At 39.9% G+C, this 17,614-nt stretch overlaps 1 protein-coding gene and 1 pseudogene across 3 annotated transcripts in view; both read right to left on the bottom strand.

Moving 5' to 3' along the window:
• The window catches only part of EIF4ENIF1 (eukaryotic translation initiation factor 4E nuclear import factor 1), a 70,199-nt gene that overhangs the window by 22,757 nt on the left and 29,828 nt on the right, over positions 1 to 17,614 (bottom strand). For all 3 annotated transcript variants that reach the window (XM_077160492.1, XM_077160490.1, XM_077160491.1), the window contains one exon: positions 235 to 521. In XM_077160492.1, coding sequence (XP_077016607.1) covers positions 235 to 521 — 287 coding nt within the window. The remainder of the gene's footprint in view (positions 1 to 234; positions 522 to 17,614) is intronic.
• LOC143682151 (moesin pseudogene) lies at positions 2,145 to 8,176 on the bottom strand (annotated as a pseudogene).

Genomic DNA, 17,614 nt, shown 5'->3' with positions numbered 1-17,614 from the left:
TAAGGCATTTCTACCCCAATCAAGGTTTTGATGGATAAGTAATGTCCGCGAGAGAAATGAAAATACTATGTTAGCAGACTAGAAGCCCACCACAGCTCTCCCTCCCCACAGCTCTATTCCTTCCCGTCTGGCTTAATGCTATGCTCATCCAGGATCTCAGAAGCAACCTGGTGTAAATGATGTGAACATCAAGCTTCCAAGAACATGAGGTACTGAAAGATCTAGAAGACAAACCCTGAAGCGCTTGTCCTTGTAGTCCCTCTCACGGTCTCTGTCTCTCAAGTCCCGCAGGTCCTTATCGCTAAGACGGTGATCCTTCTCAAAGGTCCGGGCAGAGATTATTCTCCCACTGCCAATCCTGCGTCCACCAAGCAGACGAAGCCCATCACTGTCTTTCTCCAATGGGCTTCCTGAGCGCCGGGAGCTAACTGCGGCTGTCACATGGCAGCCCCCTCCAAAGCTTCGTCTCTGTGGGCTGAGAATAACATCTAAGTCATCTTCTTTCACACGCTCTCGTGGATCTGGAAAGATGAAGGAAAGAGGAAGTTAAAGCAAACCAACAGGACATTTTTCTTCCCTATGTGGTAGGTCCATTCCTGCAGGGAGATGTATGGAAAAGGGTTACCACTAAACCTGAGTTTGTCAACAGATACAGAGTAACATGTATATTATATATTGAAATAAGACAGATTTGAGGACTTCCAGGGAAGATGGAAGGGTAGGGAGCCCCAGGACTTAGTCCTTCCACCAAAGCAGCTATTAAATAAGCACAGACTGCCTGAAACAACTGTTCTGGGCTCTGGAGGCCTGAACGCTGCACAGAAGCCAAGGAGGAGCAGGAGGAAGGGCTAATGAACTATATTAAAAAACAGTTTTAGTTTTTAAAAACTAAACACAGTTTTAGTTTTCTCTGCATGGCGGTTGCAAATGCCCATCCCACACTCTCGTAGTGGGCCACCTTGGGATCCCGGCCCTAGCTGACTGTTGCTGTCAGATAGGGATGTAAATATCTCCCCCAAAGAACAGGGGTAGGCATGACTGAGCACTGAGCATGGCTTCAGATGAGCGAATTCAGCTCTCAGCTACTGTTTCCAACTCTGGACAAAGACAGCAGCAGCCCATTGTTTCAGCCCACTCCTGACAGGAATGAGGCAGTGGGGATTTAAAGACACAGCGCCTACTTAGGGTTTCAGTTTGTGAAAGTGTGGCATCTGTTAGGCAGGTCAGGAAAGTGCAGCTTCAGGAAACTGTCACAGAGGCTTATGGCATCCTCCCTGATTCCTTCCCCCCGGACACTGTGAGTTGGTCTACACCCCTTTTGTGCGCCCTGGCCCTGTTTAGGGGGGGAGGGGTGTCTACTTCGGGATGACCCACCTCCCAGAATTTGCCCTCCTGGGAAAAACTGCTAGAGACAATGAAAGAAGTGTACATAAACTACAGAGGCTAAACAAAAACAGACCAGATTAAGATTCATGGAGAAGGAACAGATGAAAGGAAGTGCTCTCCTGGAGGTGAAATAATTGTACAAAAAGTACAATCTTAAAAATTCTACTGCATATCCAGGACAAGAATCAGGTAAGGAAGAGCTGAAAAAAATCTGATCAGTTAAACATGAAGCTATTCTAAAGGTCTAGAATAAGTTGAACCAAGCACAAAGCTAATCAACAATAAAATTCTAGGCAAGAGAGAGAGAAAATAAACTTCAGAGTAAATTCATCAAGATAATCAAATGCCTAAACACTGGCAAAAAATGACAAGCCACACTAAGAAAGAAAAATATGTCGCAGTCCAGAGAACAAATTAAAACTACAGAGGAGACACAGAATTTGGAACAACTAATCGAAGATGTTCAAACAAATCTTCTAAATCAATTCAAGGAAATGAAGGAAAATATGGCTAAAGAGATAAAGGATATTAAGAAGATACTGTGTAAGCATAAAGAAAATTTTGAAGTATAAAAAGAAATATAACAGAAAACATGGAGAGGCAGACATAATAGAAAAGATTAAAAATATACTAGAGGTACACATGGTTCAGTAGTAGAATGCTCACCTTCCATGTAGGAGGACACAGGTTTGAGCACGGACCATGCACACCCCCACCCCCACCCCAAAAAAGAAAACAAACAAACAAAAACACTAGAGGCACACAACAGCAGAACTGAATGGGTAGAAGAAAGAATCAGGGAAGTAGAAGGCAAGAAAATGAAATCTATAGGCAGAAGAACAGATAGAAAAAAGAAAGGAAAAAACTGAGCAGGTCTCAGGGATTTGAGTGACAGCACAAAGCACATAAACATATGTGTCATGGGTATCCCAGAAAGAGAAGACAAAGCTAAAGGGATAGAATAAATATCTGAGGAAATAGTGGCCAAAAATTTTCCAAATCTTATGAAAGACATAAATATACATATACAAGAAGTGCAACATACTCCAAACAGAATGAATCCTAACAGACCTACTCTGAGACACATAATAGTTAGAATGTCAAATGCCAAATGTAAAGAGAATTCTGAAAGCAGCAAGAGAAAAGCAATTTGTTACATAAAAGGGATCTACGGTAAGACCAAGTGTGGATTTCTCATCAGAAATCATGGAAGCAAGAAGGCAGTGTATATGGTACATTTAACGTACTGAAAGAGAAAAATTGCCTGCTAAGAATTCTTTATTGGGCACAACTGTCCTTCAAAAATGAGGGAAAGCTTAAAATATACACAGATCAACAGAAACTGAGAGGATTGTCGGCATGAGACCTGCCCTCCAAGAAATACTAAGGGGAGTTCTGCAGGCTGAAGGGAAAAGATAGGAAAGAGAAGTGTGGAGTAGAGCAAAGAAATGAAGATAATTACTAAGGATAACTAAAAGGGTAAAAAAAAAAAAAAAGACACAATAAAAGATACAACATAAGAACCAAAGGATAAAATGGCTTAAGTAAATACTGACTTTACAGTAGTAACATTGAATGCTAATGGATTAAACTCCCCAATCAAAAGACATAGAATGATCCCCCCCAGAAACAATGACAAAGCTACTTGAGCTAATAAATGAGTTCAGCAAAGTGGCAGGACACAAGATCAAATGCAAAAATCAGTACAGTTTCTATATACTATAATGAGCTATCTGAGGGCATAATAAAAAAAATTCCTTTTTCGACAGCAACTAAGAGAATCAAACATCTATGAATAGACTTAGCGAAGAACATAAAAGACTGGTACACAGAAAAGTACAGACCACTGCTAAAACAAATCAAAGATTTTTATATAATCACATAATATGTAATCATCCAAAGTTTATACCGGGTTTTTTGAGGCTGTCAATTTGTAGGGCTAGTAAAATAGTTAAACAATGGACTGCCTTAAAAACAAACAAATAAATAAAACAAATCAAAGAATAAATAAATGGAAAGATGTTCCATATTCACAGATTGGAAGGCTAACTGTTGGTAAGGTGTCAATTCTACCCAAATTGCTATACAGATTCAAAGCAATACCAATAAAAATTCTAACAACCTCCTTTGAAGAAAAGGAAAAGCTAGTTATCAAACTTACATTGAAAGGAAAGGGGCCTCAAATAGCCAAAAACATCTTGAAAAAGAAGAATGAGTGGGAGGACTCATGCTTCTTCACTTTAAAGCATATTATAAAGTCACAAGGTATAAAACAGCATGGTAGTGGCATAAACACAGACATACTGATCAATGGAACTGAACTTAGAGTTCAAAATTAGACCCTTATATCTACAGTCAATTGATTTTATTTTTTTGGAAGTCTTCCTAAACTTCATTGGCATTGAAATAGAATAAGGGCTGAGCATAAATCCCTACAAAAACAAAACAAAACAGAAAGCACACAAAAAAGCTGAATACAAAATCTAACCCTTCTCCCAGGCCTCCCTGGGAATGAGTTACTACTCCTAAGGTGGCTACGTTGCCTTACAAATTCCAAGTTTGAATTTTGCCAATATAGGGCACATCACCAGTAGAACATCAGTATAATTCACAGGAAAGCACGCAAGACTTCACAAGGTCAGGTAGGAAGGGAGGGTGGGAGAGAGCAAGGCCAGTGTGCTCTAGGCTAAGGGATCTGCATGGAGGGACAAGCCAGCCCCTTAGAGACTAAGTGCTGGGGAGAATGTAGGCAGGAATAGAAAAACGAAACACCAAGTACTTAAGAAGGGCATCTATGACCTATGAGCGATAGGGGACATCACCAATACTGAAAGCTCCCTACATTAATTAATATTTCTGGCAAAACATCCTTTTTTTCATGCAGTATATACTTCCCAAGTGTGGGAGTGAATAAGGAATGAGGCCAAAATGATCCTGCTCCAAGACTTACATCTTTTAATGGTACGTTAGAAAGAAGGTAGAAATCAGTATTTTGTTTGATACCACTGGAATATATAATACTCCAGGAAAAGAAAAAAGCACACGAGACAGAAGAAGGCTGCTTCTGAGGTGGGGGCCAGGGTTGAGCGTGTGGAAGGAAGGGACCAGGCCAGAGCCCCCAGCAGCTCTCTGGCTTACAGCCCCAAGGCACAGCACAGCTGGTGGCAAAACGTGGGTTGGCGCTTTCTCAGAGGCAGAGTCCAGTCACTACCTTGTAGATGGGTGACTGGAAGGGGCTATTGTGCACCTGAGGGAGTGGAACAAATTGTGGGATCAGGGCCAAGGGCTTCTCTTACCACATGCAGCTTTCTTTTACTTACCCACCAATTAAGCCAACTGGTATCAAGCTTTAGGGCTTACCATACCAAGGCCTGGATGGCAATGAAGCAGAAGCTATGATCCAAGTAGTTCTGACAGGGAAAGTGACCTTGGATCACTGACAGGGCAAATACTGAAGCCAGGTGTGAATAGTTTAATTCAGCAAAAGCCATGGATGGGACTGGCTAGGCTTTTGGGAACCCATCCTTACTGTTCAAGTTGGAAAGGCTTTAGAGATTGGGGCAGATCCCAAGAAGGGAAGAGCCAGCCCTGGGACCTGGAATAATAATTAAGGGGAACATCTGTCCATGCAGTTCAGACAGGATGGGCTCCCACAAGGCTCTGGGGCAGGATCTTCCACCTAACCTTGCCTGAATAGGAGGGCCAAAGGCCTTCTGGGTTGTTAAGGAAAACGTCATGACGGCACCACTTCTCCCACCCCATCTTAGTGAGAAACCAGGTCCCTGAACTCAGGAACAAGGTTAATTGGGACTGAGTTTGTAACAGGCCCATTCTAGGAGGTAGAAACAGGAATGAGTAAACATCTCTTTATCCTCCAATCATTACAAAGTCTAAATAGCTCTAGGACAGTTAGCATCCCAGAGCACACAGTCAGGGCCCCATCTCCTTCCCTAAACCCTGTGATACCCCAACTCCCCAAGTCACAGGACTCTAAAGAGCAAGGCATTGGTGGGGCAGGGGAGGGTGTCTTAGCTTCAACCTACCCCAGCCTTGACTCCTACGGAACTGTAGTAAGTATGGGGGTATTTCCAAAATCAAGTGGTAAGTGCCAGTAAACTGGTAAAGTGGTCTCCCCTAGCAGACCAAAGTAAAGGGAAAGAGAGGGGAAAGAGGGGGTGGGTGTCCCCTTTGGCACCACAGCAGACTATTTCTCTGCCAAGGGAAGGAGGTGGGGACTGAAGGGCTAGGTTTGGTTCCATGGCTGCACCGAATGCTTGCTTGGTATGACTCCAGGAGTGCTCTGGTTAATGGCTCCTGCACAGTGTGATTAGGCAAAGATATAGAAATGTAGGGAAAAGGAAGAACAGAAGAGGGGTCCCTAGAGGCTGGGTGCCCATTACATGGACTCAAATTCATCAATGTGTTGCCCGAATGGATCTGTAGCAGGGTTTTGTATTTGTTTCGGCCCAGATGCATGATCTGAGCACGGATCATGTCATTGGCAGTCTTATTGGACTCATCATGGACATTGGCCAGCTCTGAAAATGAGGGCCTTCGGGTACTTCTGGACAAACTCATTCTTCTCTGCTTTAGTGGTACATTTCTTTTCACTGTAATCCTTGGCCCTGGCATTAGCACACAGGTCAGCAGATCAACACTGGCCTCTGCCCCATTCTCATCCTGCTCATTCTCTGCAGGCTCCGTTACTTGTGGCTGTCTTCAACTCAGCACAGGTCTTCTTCAAGACCTGTACCACCTGGGCTTTGTGCTGCCACTCCACAGCCTCACTTTCCTTCTTCTCATAGGCCATCTCCAGCTGAAATACCCGAGTCCTCAGCTCTGCCATTTCTAAGGCCAGCTGCTCCTGGATCTTCTTTTGATCCCGGGAGGCACGCAGAGGGGTGTTCTTGGCCTCTGCGGTTTCTTGGTGCTCCTTGGCCAACTTTTCTGCCTTGCTCTGTGCATACTTCCAAGTTCGAGGGCCCTGCAGGTCTGTTCTTCCAATTCTTGCTGAGCCTTCTTAGTCTGTTCCTCAATCTGCTTTAGCCTCTCCATCAGTTCTTCCTTCTCTTGTTCAATCTTCTCCTTCTCCTTTTTTGCCATCTCATGCTTCTCCTCACTTCCCAGAAGAGCACACTCCACCTGCTTCTGGTGTGTCTTCTGCTGGGACTATGCCTTCATCTGCTGTATCTCAACAGTGTCAGGCTTGTGGCAGTGCACGTATAGCTCATGGTTCCCCATGCAGAGGGCCAAGATCCACTTGTTAGCCCGCAGCCAGGGTGCATAGAAGATGAAGTCCAGGGCTTTATTGTCAATGGGCTCGATGACAAATTTCTTGTGGCTGAGGGAGATGTTCCTGAATTCACTCCATGGGAAGCATATCTTGGGAGTCAATCTATCATTCTGCTCATAGATGCTGAGACCTAGGGCATCCACTGCAAGCCACTGCTCTGAGCCTTTCTTGTTCTTGATGCTGAAGTAGTTTACACAGTACATCTCCAAGTCCTGGGCAATCTTCAGATACTTCAGAATAGCATCCTCTCTGAGCATACCCCTCCTCTCCTCATACCTCACCGGGATGTGCTCCTCTCACTGGTCCTTACTGAGTTTCTGTTGTTCCAGGACCCTCTGTGACAGCAACTTGTTCCTGGCCAATAGTCAGACTTGTGAACTTCCTTACTGAAGTCACTCTTTCGGTTAACTGCTTTTTTTTTGGTTTTGTTTTATTTTTACATAGGCAGGCACCGGGCATCGAACCCAGGTCTCCAACATGGCAGGCAAGAACTCTGCCACTAAGCCACTGCTGCCCATCCAATTGATTTTTGACAAGCCTCCCTAATCCACTCAACTGGGACAGAAGAATTTCTTCAATAAATGGTGTTGGGAGAACTGGATATCATAGCCAAGAGAATGAAAGGGGACCCATACCTCATATCCTATACAAAAATTAAATAAAAATAAATCAAAGACCTAAATATAAGAGCCAGTACCATAAAACTGCCAGAAGAAAATGTAGGGAAACATCTTTCAGACCTAGTGATAGGAGGTAAACTTCTTAGACCTTAAAAACAAAGCACAAATTATGCCAAAACTAAATGTCAGTAAGCAGGGGATATGGAAGAAAGGTATGGGATTCTTTGCGGAAGGAAAGAAATGTCCTCATACAGACTGTGGTGACAAAGCCATGGCTATGTGATTATACAGGGAACCATTGATTTTTTTTTTTTTAACTTAGGTTGGATTGTATGATGTGCAAATGAAATTGTTTAAAAATGAACAGACAGGCAGGCCATGGTGGCTCAGCAGGAAGAGTTCTTGCCTGCCATGCCAGAGACCTGGGTTTGATTTCTGGTGCCTGCCCATGGGGAAAAAAAAAAAAAAAAAGAACAGAGAGATAAAAGTACTGGAGAAACAGATGTACCAATAAACCTGGTTGAGAAGTAGAGTGGTGCAGCCCCTCTGCTGGGAAGTATGGTGGTTCCACAGGAGGCTAGAGGTGGGGCTGGCATATGATTTTGGAACCCTGTTGCTAGGTATGTATCTGGGAAGAACTGAGAAATGAATGGACATTTGCACACTGGTATTTATGGTGGCACTATTCAGATTTGCAACGGATGGAGGTGGCCTAAGGAACGTAAGGGGGGAACTGTGATATACACATACAACAGACTACTGAGCAGTTGTAAAGAATGAAGTCATGAGACATACAGCTAAGAGAATGAACCCTGAGGAGAGTACGTAGAATGAAATGTTAGAAACAAAAAGACAAATGTTATCATGCCTTACGCATATCAACTAACAGTAATGTGCAAACTTGGAGAACTGAAGTTGAGAGCATGGGTTATCAGGCTGGAGCCTATCATAAAGGTTCCTGGATTGGAAGATCTCACAGTAGATTGAGATGCTGAGCTATTTGTGTATAGCCTGGTTGTGCACTGGAATTTGAGGTATTTGTGTAACACCTGAGACTCAGAGCTCTGAAACTGTAAAAGTCAGCATTACCCCATATAGCAACTGTTAAAAAAGTTGAAAAAGTGATCAGACTTTGACTAGAGATATGAATGAAGCTGATCTGGATAGGACTAAGGAAAATCAGAAAATAGGGTAAAGGATATTGACTGTATTTTAAAACTTCAACTTCTGTGTGAGACCAAGGGACGATTTATTTAATTTGGTGCAAAATCTACATTTCCAGTAGTGTATTTTTAAATTTAACTTGTACAGAATCTTGAATAGGGAGTGAGATCTTGTTGGTTTGTACAGATTAGTTGTGATGTCCTGATATATCCTACAGTAATTTGGGCAGAGAATAAAAAAGTATTTACACAGTCTCTTTGAGGGACTAGGGAGAAAGGTGGAAATATTAAACATTTCCATCTGGGGAATTCCTGATACTCTTGCAAGCAGTGGGGACTACAAATTCAATAGGCTGAGGTTTTGATTTTGGGGCTTGCCCCTATGAAACTTATTCCTGCAAAGGATAAGCTAAGCCTACTTATAACTATGCCTAAGAGTCATCCCCAGAGAACCTCTTTCATTGCTCAGATGTGGCCTCTCTCTCGAAGCCAACTCAGCAGGTGAACTCACTGCCTTCTACTTTTTGTGGGAAATAACTCCCAGGGGTGTAAACCTGCCTGGAAACGTGGGAGATAACTTCTGAGGAGGAACTGGGACTAGGACCCGGGATCATGGGATTGAGAAAGACTTCTTGATCAAAAGGGGGAAGAGAGAAATTGGACAAAATAAAGTTTCGGTGGCTGAAAGATTTCAAACAGAGTCTAGAGGTTATCCTGGAGGTTATTCTTATGCATTAAATAGATATCCCTTTTTAGTTTAGAGTACATTGGAATGGCTAGAGGGAAGTAGCTGAAACTGTTGAACTGTATTCCAGCAGCTTTAATTCTTGAAGAAGACTGTATTTACAAAGCTTTTACAACATGACTGTGTGATTGTGGGAAAACAAAAAACAACCAAATAAACAAAAAACAAGCAATGAAAAAAACAGTTAAATGTGACCTCTTTAAAACTGAATACCTCTGTGTTTCAAAGAATTTTGTCAAAAGGGTGAAAAGGCAGCCAACTCAATCGAAGAAAATATTTGGAAATCACATCTCTGATAAGGGCTTTATATTCAGTATATATAAAGAAATTCTACAACTCAACAATAAAAAGACAACAACCCTATTTTTTAAAAAAAGGGCAAAAGACATGAATAGACATTTCTCCAAAGAGGAAATACAAACAGCTAAAAGGCACATGAAAATATGCTCATCTTTACTAGTTATTAGGGAAATGCAATCAAAACCATAATGAGATATCATCTCACACCCACTAGAATGGCTGCTATTGAACTGGAAACTACAAGTGATGGAGAAAATGTGGAGAAATAGAAACACTATCCACCACTGGTGGAAATGTAAAATGTTATAGCCTTTGTGGAAGAAAGTTTGGAGATTCCTCAGAAAATTAAATATAGAATTGCCTTATGACCTGGATAGATACACAGAAGCTCTGAGAGTAGGGGTGTGAACTGACATTTGTACACTGACGTTCATGGTGGCATTATTCACAATTGCCAAAAGATGGGAACTATCCAACTGATGAATGGATAAACAAAATGTGGAATATATATGATGGATTATTACTCAGCAATAAGAAGGAATGAAGTCCTGAAAAGCCTGACAACATGGATGAGTCTTGAGGACATTATGTTGAGTGAAATAAGTTAGAAAAAAAAGGACAAATACTGTATTATTTCAATAATACAAACTAATTATGATAAGTAAACTCAGTCATAAAATCTAGAATATAAATTACCAGGAGACAGAATAAGGCTAGAGAATGAGGAGCAGTTCTTAATATGTACTGCATTTATAACTAGGTTGAACTTAAAGGTTCGACAGAGATCATGGTAGCATGCTATTGTGAGAAGTAATAGTGTTGAATTGTATGTGAACATGGTTGAAAGAGGTTTTTTAGAGCTCTGAATGTCACCAGAAAGCTAGAGGTTAAAATATATGAATGTATAACACAGTAAACTTGTGGTGGTTAATGTCTATGATTAACACTACAAACTATAAATAAGTTCTTTTAGGAACCAGAATAAATGTACAGCACTTTTACCAAAAGTTAATAATAGAGTGGCATATGGGAAAAAATGTATCTATTATAAACTATAGACTACATTAACAGTAATATCTTAATATTCTTTCAATAGTAACAAATGAACCACACCAATACTAAGGGTCAACAATAAGGGAACAAGGGGTATGGGATGTTTGGGATTTTCTTTTTTATTTTTATTTTTGAAGTTATGAAGAGTTTTAAAATTGATGGTGGTAATGATTATAACTACATGACAATACTGTGAGCCACTGATTATATACTTTGGATGGATTTTATGGGATGTGAATATATCTCAAAAAATTGCACTTAAAAACTTCCATTAAAAAAGACCACAATACTAATATAAGGTAGTAATTAATAGGGTGGTATATGGGGGGAAACACAACATAGGTAATAGATGATAGACAACAGACCTATTTAAAAATCTTTCATCAATTTGTAGATACAAAGGTAACTACTATTTTTTTAAAAAAGTATAATTTATTTAAAACTGCTATTATTAAGAGTAACAAAGGTTCCACACCAAAGTGAGCTGTTGGTGGTAGGGTGGTAAATGAAAATCCTGTATGTTATGCATGATTGTTTTGTAAACTCACAAATTCTATTTATTGTGTTTCTCTTTAGAGCAATGAATATATTTCTACAACAGATGATTCGCCATGATTAGTCTCTGTAATGCCTTTATTTTGAGTAAGTCCTTATCTATATAACTATTAGCAAAAGTTCTGTCAATAAAGCAGAGTAGGAATCAGTATTTGAAACAATATTGAAAAACTGGAGATTCATATGCAAAATAATATAATCTTCAAACCATACATAGTACTATATATAAAATGTAACTCAAAACAGATCATCAGAGCAGGCAATGGTGGCTCAGTGGCAGAGTTCTCACCTGCCATGCCAGACACCAGGTTCATTTCCAGGTGCCTGCCCATGTTTAAAAAAAGAGAGAGAGGAAAAATAAAAAAGGATCATCAATCTAAATCTAAAACCTGAAAGCACAAAACTTATAGAAGAAAATATAGGAAAAAATCTTTGTGATGTTGGGTTAGGCAAAGTTTTCTTAAATACAACACCAAAAGCATACTCCATTTAAAAAAATTGAGAAATCAGGCTTAGTCAAACTGAAAATCTTTGGCTTTTTGAAAGATATTGTTTAGACAATGAAAAGAAATCACAGACTGGGAGATGATATTTGCAAAGCATGTAACTGCCAAAGGACCTGCATCTTGAACTTGTGGAAAAAAAAAAAATCTCTCAAAGTTTGATAGTAAAAATCAACCCAGGCAAGGTTTTGATGGATAAGTAATGCTCAAGAGTGAAATGAGTCAAAAACGGGATCAACTCAGATGTCTACCATTAGGTAACCAGACGAACTGTGGTGAATACATGCAATGGAATACCATACTAGGCAAGAGAAAGGGATGCATTATCTAGGCACACAACATGGATGAAGCTTAAAATAATCATGCTGAGAGGAGGCCACGGTGGCTCAGTGGCAGAGTTCTTGCCTGCCATGCCAGTGACCTGGGTTCAATTCCCAGTGCCTGCCCATGCAAAAAAAAAAAAAAGAAAAAAAAAATCATGCTGAGTGAAAGAAGCCACACAAAGATTACATCCTGTACAATTCCATTCATATAAAATTCTAGGAAATGGACTGATCTAAGATGCTGATTAGGGAGATGCTGGGCTCATTTCTCTTTCAGAATAACAACCAAGGGCCAGGCAGAAACTGCCCGCCAACAATGAATCTGGGGCTCTGAAGATTGGGGGTAGTGTGCTACAACACCCAGGGAAGTGCAGGGTGAAGAGATGGAGAGGCTGCACTGAGAGAAAGTGAGTAATTCCCTTTAGCCACAGCTACCAATGTCCATCCCCTACTCTCAGGGCAGAAGCTTCAGGATGTCTGGTTGTTGGTGGGCAGGTGGCTGCAGACAGAGAGCCACAGAGGTCCACTTTCCCAAGAACAAGGCACAACATGGTCTAGCACTGTTCTAGGTTTTGGCCAGCGAATTTGGACTACTGAGACTCATGGTTTCAACCATCTTAACCTGGTGCTACTATGCTATTGTCTGGATCCAACAAAGAGCTAAGAAGGGCTTGTCTTCTGAGGGCTGATGAGAGCAGGTTCCCTAAGCCTGCCATCTTCTGACAGGTGAGGAAAAAGCACTCTTGGGGAACAGAACTAAAGGCTTTTAGTATCTTTACCTGACCCTTCTCCCTGGGGCCCCGTGGAGGCCCTGTCAATAAAGCAGGCCCTTTTGTGGGTCCCTGGCCCAGCCCAGCCTTCTTTCACTGATCCTGGCAAACCAAGTGTCAAAGAAGAGCATTAGCACAAATCCAATCAACAACAAAAGTTTTGATGAGAGAATCTGATCTTTAGAGTACACTCATCAAGATAATCTGATGCCCATATTATCAGCAAAACTAATAAGCCATATTAAGAAACAGGATGTCTCAGTTAAAGGGGCAAATTAAAAAGTTGGGAGAAGACAGAATCTGGAACTAATCAAAGATGTTCAAATGAGTTCAATGAGATGGCTGAAGAAATGAAGACTATTAAGAAGACATTTGGTGAGCAAAAACAAGAATCTGAAGGCATGCAGAAAAATAACAGATCTTATGTTAGACACAACAGATGAAAATTAAAATACACTAAAAGCACACAACAGCAGATTTGAACAGGCGAGCTAGAAGACAAGAGCCTCCGATTCAAACAGACAAGAAAAAAAAAACAGGAAAAGAATGGGAAAAACTGAACGGGTCTCTAGGAACCGACTACATAAAGTGCATGAATGTTTGTATCACAGGTGTCCCACAAGGAGAAGAGGAGGAAAAAGGGGCAGAAGGAATATTTGAGGAAATAATGATTGAAAATTTCCCAACTCTTGAGAGGCACTGAAATCCAAATCCAAGAAGCATAACATACCCCAAACCAAACAAATCCTAATAGTCCCACTTCAAGACTCATATTAATCAGAATGTCTAATGCCAAAGACAAAAAGAAAATTGTGAAAGCAAGAGAAAAGCTATTCAAAATATGTAAGGGATACTCAATAAGACTAAGTGCCAATTTCTCATCAGAAATCATGGAGGCAAGAAGGCAGTCATATCATATATTCAAAATACTGAAAGAGAAAAATAGCAAGCCAAGAATTCTCTATCTGGTCTCTCCTTTGTGAAGTGGAAGCAGATAACTTGTTCTGAGTTTCATAGGTCCAGAGCTAGAGGAGAATTCTGCCTTAGGACAAACCATGCCTATAACTGACTCTGATGAGATTTTGTAATATTTTTGACTTGGTTTTGTATTTGTATTGATATAAAATGGTTTAAGGCTTTTCTGACATTGTGATAGAATCTTATATATGGAAAGAACACGTCTTTTTTGGGGGGGGTCCAAGGCATAGAATGTGCTGGTCTGAAACTATTATATACCCTAGAAAAGCCATATTCTTTCAACCCTCATCCAATCTTGTTGAGGGCAGACCCACTGTCTGCGTGGGACCTTTGATTAGATTACCTGCATGGAAGTGTGGACCCACCCATTTAAGGTGGGTCTAGGTTTACTGGAGTCCTTAAAAGAACAGACACAGAGAGCATAGCCAACAGAGAGCAGAGAAATGAAAGCAAGCAGCAGACATTTGGAGTTGCTAAGCCAAGAGATGAAACCCAGATTTTGCCCAGGAGAAACAAAAGTGAGGATCCACGGGCACTTAGCCATTTCAAATCAGAAGCTGGAGTAAAGGACAGCTGACATCACCATGTGACAGAGGAACCGGATGCCAGCTGCCTTTCCTCCAAGAAGGTGTCTTGTTGATGCCTTAATATGGACATTTTCATAGCCTTAGAATTGTAACTTGTAACTTATTAAATTCATTTTGTAAAAGACAAAAAAAAAAAGCACATGAAAAGATGTTCAATATCACTAGTTATTAGAGAAATGCAAATTAAAACTACGAGATACCCTTTCATACCTACTAGAATGGCTGCTTTTTTTTTTTTTTTTAACATTTTTTTATTGTGAAATATAACATATACAAAAAAAGCAATACATTTCAAAGTACATTTTAACAACTAGTTATGGAACAGATTTCAAAGTTTGGTATGGGTTACAGTTCCATAATTTTAGGTTTTTCCTTCTAGCTGCTCCAAGATACTGGAGAGTAAAAAGAAATAATATAATGATTCAGAGTCAAACTCATTTGTTAAATTCTAATTTCTGTTATAACTCCACCTTCTCCTTTGATAGAATGGCCACTCTTAAAAAAAAAAAAGTGCAAGTGTTGGAGAGAATGTGAAGAAATACAAACACATTCACTGTTGGTGGCTATGTAGAATGGTACAGCTGCTGTGGAAGACAGTTTGGCAATTCCTCAGGAAACGAAGAACAGAACTGCCATATGATCTGGCCATCCTGCTACTAGATTATACTCAGAAAAACTGAAAGCAGGGACCTGAACAGATACTTTCACAACGATGTTCATAGTAGCATTATTTACAGTTGCCAAAAGATGGAAACAACCTAAGTGTCCATCAACCAATGAATTGATAAACAAAACATGGTATGTAACTTGTTTTTATGCAGCTACAAGAAGAAAAAGTCATGATGTACGTAACTTCAGGATGAACACTGAGGGCATTATGTTGAGTAAAATAAATCTGACACAAAAGGACAAGTATTGTGTGATCTCATTAATATGAACTAAATATAACTAGCAAATTCGTGGTGTTAATATCTTAAACTTAGATCACAAGACAGAATGAAGGCAGAGAACAGGAGCTAACACTCAATTTCTATAGCATATGTAATAAGGTTGACTGTAAAAGCATGGGAATGATGGAGGTGATGGGAACGTACTGTAGTGAGTGTAACTAATGGTGATGATATATGGGCGCAACTGTGGTTGAAAGGGAAAGTTCAGGCTTGTGCGTGTCACTAGAAGGAAAGTCAAAGGATGAAACATGGGACTGCATAACACAACGAACCCTCTTCAGGGTGAAAATGTTCTAGAATTGACTGTGGTAATGTGTGCACGTCTCTGTGAATATATTAATGTCAGTGATTGTACTATTTAGATGGATTATATGGTAGGTAAATTTATCTCAATAAAACTGCTTTAAAAAATTATAGGAAATGTAAACTAACTTACAGTGAGAGAAAGTAGATCAGTGCTTTTATGGGGTGGGGAAGAATTAAAGGGAGAGAGTTAAAGGGGTACTAGGGAACTTTTGGGGGTGATGGAATTATTTATTTCTTTTATTGAATAATGGAATTGTATTATGAGTGTATACATATATCAAGACTTGGGGGTGACAGAATTGTTTATTTATTTTGAATGATGGAATTGTATCATGGATGTATTCATACGTCAAAACTCATCAAATTGTATGCTTTATGTACAGTTTATTGTATGTTAATTATATTTCAGTAAAGTGGTAGAAACAAACATGTCACCACACACCAAAAAAGCTATAGAAGTAAAAATTTCTTACTTGAAAAACCAGAAAGCTGAAGATTAGTATGAGTGAGGGAAAAAACTCTTAGTTCTCTCAACAGAAACAGTTTATTCTGGCACACTTTTCAGAATTTCTCTGCACAATTTCATTCCCCACCCCACTCCCAAACAGGAAACAATATGGAAGTTTTGTATAATCTGCTTATGACTCAACACAGCATGAATATCACTTGCCAATAAGCACATCTGCAATATATACATATACATATATATATTTGTTAACATGGGCAGGCTCCAGGAATCCACTCGGGTCTCTGGCAAGGCAGGCAAGAATTCTGCCACTGAGCCACCACTGTACCGCCTTGCAATATATTTTTATAGCTGGGCAAAGTAATATTTCTACATATGGATGTTCCAATGTTTACTCAACCTATTTATATTGTTGCACATTTAGGTTTGCTTCTAAGTTTTCATTGGTTTATTAAGTATGGACATATTCTTAATGATTCCGTTAAAATAAACTCTTTCCTTTAGGGACATCACTGCGTTAACATGTAAGGATCTTTTTTTTTCCAGCTTTTTATTGTACTAACAAATATACAACTCAAAATTTCCCCATTTTCCCCACTTTTAAGTGTGTAATTCTGTAGTATTACATTCACAATATTGTGCTACCAACACAAACATCAATTCCCCAACTTTTTTATCACCTCAAACATAAACTCTGCACCCATTAAGAAATAACCCACCCTTCCTTCCCCCACAAAAAAGAAATAACTCCCTCTCCAACCACCCTGCCTCAGACCCTGATAACCTACAATTTGTCTATGTAGTTTGCTTATTCTAGGTATTACATGTACATGATATTTGTTTGTCTGTGTCTAGTTTATTTCACTCAACATGATGTCTTTAAGGTTGATACATATATGAGTCATCTCACATATCTGAACTTAAATTCTTTTTACAGCTGAATAATATTTCAAAAAAGTGTATATATATACCACATATTGTTCATCCATTTACTTGCTAATGGGCACTTGGGCCCTACCATCTTTCTATTGTGAATACAGCAGCTATGAACATTAGTGTACAAATATCTACTTGACAAACTCACTGCCCTCACCCTCTCTATACGGGTCATGACTCCCAGGGGTGTAAACCGCCCCGGCAGCATGGGACAGAAATCCTGGAATGAGCTGGGACTCAGCATCAAGGGATTGAGAAAACCTTCTGGACTGAAAGGGGGAAGAGAGATATGAGACATAATATAGTATCAGTGGCTGAGAGATTTCAAATAGAGTTGAGAGGTTATCCTGGAGGTTATTCTTATGCATTATAGAGATAACCCCTTTTTAGTTTAAGGTGTATTTAGAGAGGCTAGAGGGAAGTGCCTGAAACTGTAGAGCTGTGTTCCAGTAGCCATGTTTCTTTAAGGTGACTCTATAGTGATACAGCTTTCACAAAGTGACTGTGAATGTGAAAACCTTGTTCTGATGCTCCTTTTATCTATGGTATGGACAGATGAATAAAAAATGTGGATTAAAAATAAATAAATCATAGGGGGAACAAATGTTAAATTGGATAGAGGGAAATACTAATGTCAATGAGAAGGAAGAGTAAGGGGTATGGTATGTATGAGTTTTTTC

The sequence above is a fragment of the Tamandua tetradactyla genome, chromosome 5 (assembly GCF_023851605.1).
Source record: "Tamandua tetradactyla isolate mTamTet1 chromosome 5, mTamTet1.pri, whole genome shotgun sequence".
Lineage (NCBI taxonomy): Eukaryota > Metazoa > Chordata > Mammalia > Pilosa > Myrmecophagidae > Tamandua > Tamandua tetradactyla.
This window is presented reverse-complemented; position numbering and strand designations above follow the sequence as displayed.